The following is a 6803-nucleotide window of genomic DNA, read 5'->3' as shown; positions in this document are numbered from 1 at the left end:
AGAAAGTTAGGTTGACGAGAAACAACTTTAACGGTGATCAACAATTTTACCCATTGTTTCTAACATCAAAGTGTGTCTAGCTCCAACGCAAAGAAACTACATACAGAGCCGGCTCTTAGCAAGAGTAACTAAGCAATTGTTCAGGACCTCTACTTTAAAAGGGGTCATATTTTTTAATTTTAGCTATTATTAAATATATTAAAATTAAATTCTAATCATAATTTTTCTATAATCTCATCTTACTCCCTTTAAAATTCGTAAATATTTATAAAGTCCATAATTATTATTAGATATATTAAAATTTAATTTAAATTTTATTTTATATATATTTATATATTTTTTACAATTATCTAATACAATTCTAATTCTGATAATCCCTAACAAAATTTTTTTCTAATCTTATATTCTTTGCCTTTAGAATTTAGAATTAATATTATTGAGTTATTGACTTTATAATAGTCAAAATATTGTAAAATTTTATAATAGTTAAGATATCTATCATAGACTAGGTCCAACAGTCCATCCTTTAAGGACACATATATTTCATTTATTATATATATGATTAATATAATTTTTATTTTTGTGAAATTTATTATTGTATTGTTCATTGATGATATTTAAACCTTTTTTTTTTTTTTTTATAGGGCCTGTCATTTAATTTTTCTCAGGACCTAAAATCCTCCGAGGACGGCCTGACAATATATATATATATATGTATATAAGGATAGGAAATGAAGAGATGAAGTGTTTTGGATTGACTATTTATCTAAGACTATTGCTTTCCTAAGACTTTCTTTATTCGACAATTTGAATGTGACATATAATATCTTCAACAGTCTGCCTTTGTGGAATGAATTTTATTTTATTTATTTTATTTAATTTTTTTTAATGACGTAGTAACTCGCAGCAGCATAATGAATTTTATTTTATTTTATTTTTTTTTTAATAACGTGGTAACTGACAGTAGTTCTGTGGAATGAATTTTTTGATAAGCCAAAACATAGCTTCTAAATATAGAATTCGAGCCTCCAAAAACAAGTCATTGCAGTTGTTCTAATTATGCCACTTTATTTCGGCATAAAAATAAAAAAAAATAATGACATGCTAAGTGAAAATATTATAAAAAATTTATTAAAAAACTAATAAAAAGTGATGCTGTAAGTAAAATTATTTATAAATTTAATTTACATTAAAAAATTGACATAATTATAACAAAGAAAATAATTGATATTTTAATTAAGAAAGTACTCTCATCCTTATCTAATGTATTATTTTATATTATTAAATAATAAAATATTATTAGTTTTTAATAATAATAAAAAAAACAAGTACTCTCCGTCTGCCAAACCAAATTTAAGGACGTTACGGCCTGGAATTCTTATGCCATTTTGAGTAGGAAAAAATAAATGAATAATAAAACTATAATTAAATAAAGTTATCTACTATAAATAAAAATATATAAATTTAAATAGACTAACAAACAAAAAAAATAAGAAAAAAAATCTGACAGAAGAGTATTAAACAGAGGAAGCAAAGCACAGCCAAGCCAAGCCAAGCCAAGCCAACCCCCTCCCGCCTTGCTATCTATTGCATATTTTACACTCCGTTTGAAGTGTTGTATTCTGATCAACACTAATCCTTACTTCAGTCGTACCAGTCTGTCTTCTACAACTGACTCTGTCATGCATCCCTGCCTCCTCCTGCCTGCCAACTCTACCCTCTTCTCTTCTCTTATCTGTCCATTCCATTAACCTGCAGCTGCTCCAATTTTGGGGGAACCCTCAGCCGGTCTACACTTCTCATACTCTCTCTCCCATTTTCACCTGCAAAGCTCTGCTGCTTCATAACAGACCTCAGGCAACCATTTATTACACGAGGTGCCGCTCCATCGCAGAAACGCTTTGCAAGGTCAACAGCCTAGCTTCAACAAATTCAACCAGAGACATGTTTATATTCCTTAACAACAAACATTTCAGAACCATGTGTGACCAAACTTTAATGTTCACAAAAATGATGTTTGGAGTCACTACGCACTACTCTACAGTACATGGCACACTTACGTATAAAAACTCCTCAGAAAAGTAGAAATACAGGGTGCATAAACTAGACCAGTTGACCCCTTATCGTTTTAGGATCATAACTAGACCTATAATTAGTTCCACAACTTAGAAAAACTGGAAAAATGGTTTTCACGCACCGGACTTGTTTGCGTGGCATCATTTCTGTCAAAAATTTTTAATTATGAGACTAATCCAATACATGGTATATTTATGGTTCTAAAATGATCCTAGGGTAGATGTTTACTTGTGATTCATATAATTTTTGGCATGCCACGATGCTGCCACGCCAACCATTCCATCGCCAACATCTGAGGATCATTTCTGCCAAAGTTTTCTAGTTGTGGACTAATTCAATACAAAGTTTAGATATGGGGTATTAAAACGATAAAAGTCATGAACAAAAATAGTTTTCCTCATAAACATTTTAACCACAAAATCAACTCAAGTATAAAGAGTTTACAATATAATAAAATTAGAGCAATAATACATATGACAAACTATTTCATCTAGTATTTGAATCAAGCAGTGAGAAATTCAAAACAGCACTGAAATCATACATCAATAATATCTAAAGAAACAAGAAGTAAAATGACTGAGACACTACGAGTGTGTTTGTTTGTGGGTTTGGAATTTTGGGTTTGGATTTTTTAATAGTAAAAAGTTGAACTTGAATAGTTATTTGATATGATATAAATATATATTGATGCGATGTTCTGAATGTAAAATAAATTTGTAGTATAATATAAAAAAAGAAGTAATTGTTTGATGTGATATTTTTGGAGGGAAAGGAGAATCTGAATAGTAGATATACATGTTAAAACCCACAAAAAAACACAACCTACTTTGCAAATTAGTCCTCCATCCATCAGACTGGAAAAAGGATATAAATTGAACAAAACCATTCATAGTTCGACCAATTAAACCTACATCCATGGGGCAGGTTATGGTATTGTTATGGTGATAAAGAGGATAAAACCAGTACGTCATTCAACTCAATAACTTCCAAAGCCTAAAGACTACCACAAAAGGCAATGACTATATATAGAGTACAATGGGCCTATAATCATCCATGCTTTAATAATAACAAGAAAGGATAGGTACTTTAAAAATTTAGAGAGAGAGAGAGAGAGAAGTATCAAAAGGAAGAGATTGAAACATGAGAAGGAAAAAGAGCACACTATGAAGATAAAATGATCTTGTTAAGTACAAGAAAGAGACGCTACAATGGTTTTCTTTTTCATGTAATTGAATTCATTTTTTTCCAACAAAGAAGTATTGAGAGAAGCTACTATAGAATAAGAACCAGTTAATGCTTTTAACTACGACATATCTTCCACATGAACACTCCTTGAAAGACTCCAAAATGTCCCAATAAGATAGGAGCTTCAGAGACCTTCTTGGTCTACTATATAGGAAGGAACACAAGAATATATGCATTTCTAGACAAGAATAAGTGCAGTAATTACATAAGTGATTTCTGAAAATGCAAAAAGGTAACAGAGAAAAGCAAACCTCATTAATGACTATTTGGTGTCTTGTCCCAAGAATCATTATTTCTGATATAGCTAAATGAAGAATTGAGAACTCCAGGATTCTACTGGCTGGTTCTCTCTGAATCAAAGTCAGCAAAGAAGAAAGGTATCAGTAGATTGTATATCTCTCTTTTTATAAAATATTGAGTCATAGAATAGTCTTATTGAATAATTTAGTAAGTTTTTCAGCATTGCCAAGGGTTTTCCCTTGTAGTATGTTTAGTAAAATTTGTACTTTTCTTCTCGTTAAAGATATTCGCTCCTTCAAATCACTTTGTTTCAGAAATCGATAAATGCAAGTAAACTGCAGAAAAAACAATTACTAAATGGATGCCAACTAGAACTTCGTTGAAAAATTATTGCTCGAGGAGAACAACTGAATCACTTATTTCTTCATTTTCAAATATTAGATACAACTGTTGTTCAAAAAAACAGAAGAAATTCATTCGCATCAACATATGACAAGTGTAAACCAAGACACACAGATTTATATCATTTAGAAGCAAAACAAACCTTCCAACTAAGGGGTGCAACTATGTCAATTGCAGTAACATTACTGTCCCAGTTTTGTGTAACTGCTACCAGAAGTTTTCGGGTAAATCTGCAATGTTAGATACAGTCATACAGATGGTGTATCAAAGACTGTAAATTACTCTAGCTAGAATAAAGTGGCTTACCGCAAAATTAATTTGCTGTAGACCAACTTCAGGGGAGCTGAAAGAACTTCAGCTTCTGAAAAATAAAAAAGCCACAAAGTTACTCATTCCCTATCCGAAAGACTTTTTTTTTCCACGCATAATGACCATGCACAGTCATCACAATGGCATAAAATTACATGCATATAATATATGCAGATGCAAAGGCAAACAATACCTGTTTATAACATGGATGTATATATATATATATATCCAAGTCAGTGAGAAGCATCAGAGCGAGAACAAGAGCAAAACATCCTATTCACCTAATCCTTGTACCTCCTTTTACCACTTGAAGCTAGTTTCTTATATTAGCCGATTTTAAGTCCAATGGAATATTGAGCACCCAAATAACAATCATCCATGAGTCTACTCATGATATTTATTGGAGGATTAAAACACCAATTGTGTTAGTTGCATACGGCCTTGACTGTAGAGAAGTGGAATACTTTAGCTCACTTAACTCCTTTAATAAGGAATTTTGAACATGCCAAGACAAAAGAAGATATCTACATACAGTTCTTCTGGTGCATTACAAATATTTATAATGTATTGCACAACACACATACATATATAATTAATAGCAGAAAGAAACATGCCTTGAGATTCCAAAAGATATTTGACTTACCAATGTTAGACTCTCTTTCGTCATTACGCAAAATCTCGTTGGCTTCTTCCATAGTCTCTGTTGAAACCGGAGGTCCCCCAAAGCTCATGTGGCTGTACTCCAACAGTGCCGCTTTATTAAATTCATACTCATTATCTGAAGTAACAACACAACAAATAGGTACAGTATCGTTCATCAAACTATAAAGGGAGAGTGAATATGAGACTAAGAGACAAATGACCTATTCTAGCATTCAGTCTTCTCTCAAAAAGCCGAAGCGGATCAGACCCATCCAGGCATGCCGCGTACAGCACCGTCCTACAGCGCAACAAAGAAGAATCGTTTTCCAAATCATCCAACAGCTAGCAGAAAGAGGAACTAGAAGTGAGAAGAAAGCATTACAAAGCGAGTTCTCGGGCAGCTCGGGGGCTGCAAAATCTGCCGCTTTTGTCAACTTTGGGGAGCGCGGGCGTGTCTTCAGAATTGGAAGTCTCACTTAGAGTTTCAGAATCGTGGTTAGGAATGTCAGCAGCAACATGACCGCCCCCGCTAGTACTACTACTACTACTACTACTACTAATTGTGAGGGGGGAACTCCTGGCCCTGGGGCAGGGAAAACGCAGGAGAGGAGGCCGATTGGAGAAGGGAGTAACAGGGGTGGTTTTCGGTGAATTGGATAAGAAGCTGAAATGGGTTTTGACTTTGAGAGGGTTAAAGGACAATAGGGAAGCAGAATGAGGAGCGGAACATCGGAGAAGATACCCTGTACTTGCAGTTTCCATGGCCCCGACGAGCAGCTCTTATCTGAACTGCGCCTGCGTCTCCTTATCCTTCCTATTTCCTCGGGGAGCTCTGTTATGTCATGTTTATGTATATGTATATGGCAAAGATAAATGAGTAAGCCATAGCGTGTCTACTGTCTACTTCCATTTGACGGATTTTATTGAAAAATTATTGGTGCATTTGTTTTGTAAAATTATTTAAAATTATACTCCCTCCGTACCAATATAATTTTTATTTTCATAAGTAATTATATTATCATAAAATTATTCGTATAATTGTTACTATATTTTACACTAATATACTTACTTTTTATCAAATACCAATATAATATCAATATTCTTTTAACTCTCGTGTCCAATGCAACAAGATTGGAGGGAGTTTTTTTTAGTATAGAAAAGAAAATAAAGGAAAAGAAAAATTGTATGTATTATGTTAATTTTTTTTTCCTACACTTTTTTTTACAAATTTTTTTTTTATTTTGTAATTAACATATTTTTTTAAAAAAATTAATATATTATTGTTGATGTAATTTTTCAACAAAAATAAAGTAAAATTCAAAGATATAGAAAATATCCTATTAAACTTGATTAATTAGTGCCTGAGATTAGGAATCTCTAAACACTGTATGGTACAGAAAATAAACTGGAAAATAAAAGACTGAAATTTAAAGTGGTGATCCCCAAATCTGACTTTGCTTTGTTGAAGTTGATTGAAGATGCCTTGTCAAATGATGATCCAAATCCTTAAATATTCTCTGGGGAACTGTACTGAAAACCGTCGCCCGAACGGTTACAACGTCTCCTTCCCAACCGTCTTCCAATCCTTCTCCTGCTGACACGTGTCCTCAGCAGACCAAAATTATCCCTATATTCCACTCTTTGAGCCGACCATAGACCTTCCGCCCTTTTGGCCCGACTGCCAATCTACAACCGCATTGGTCCGACTGCCAATCCTCCCGACTTGCAAACCATCTGACTTATTTGGAGTAGCTACAGACATCCCGACTAACAAACCATCCGATTTGTTGGTCCTGCCGCAGAGTTCCGACTTGAGAACTTCCCGTCCTGAAGGCCTCCCGACCTGCGGATTTCCCGTCCTGAGGGCCTCCCGACCTGCGGACTTCCCG

General features: G+C 33.7%; 1 protein-coding gene across 2 annotated transcripts; it reads right to left on the bottom strand.

The window, feature by feature from the left end:
• Window positions 1-1410: 1410 nt before the first annotated feature.
• On the bottom strand, window positions 1411-5775 carry LOC127250680 (uncharacterized). Of its 2 annotated transcripts, none has more exons than XM_051274078.1 (7): window positions 5297-5773; window positions 5136-5212; window positions 4916-5050; window positions 4270-4324; window positions 4106-4193; window positions 3573-3671; window positions 1411-1917 (listed from the first exon to the last, which is right to left on the bottom strand). In XM_051274078.1, exons 1-7 carry the CDS (start codon window positions 5674-5676, stop codon window positions 1732-1734), a joined length of 1020 nt encoding a protein of 339 aa, XP_051130035.1. In that variant the 5' UTR covers window positions 5677-5773; the 3' UTR covers window positions 1411-1731. The 2 variants fall into 2 exon arrangements, with proteins under 2 accessions (XP_051130035.1, XP_051130036.1); XM_051274079.1 differs by having other exon boundaries at window positions 1776-1921; window positions 5297-5775.
• Between the last annotated feature and the right edge of the window lie 1028 nt (window positions 5776-6803).

Source organism: Andrographis paniculata, unplaced genomic scaffold (assembly GCF_009805555.1).
Source record: "Andrographis paniculata isolate CXL003 unplaced genomic scaffold, ASM980555v1 Contig37END, whole genome shotgun sequence".
Lineage (NCBI taxonomy): Eukaryota > Viridiplantae > Streptophyta > Magnoliopsida > Lamiales > Acanthaceae > Andrographis > Andrographis paniculata.
The sequence above is the reverse complement of the archived record's forward strand: the minus strand, read 5'-3'. Positions and strand labels throughout refer to the sequence as shown.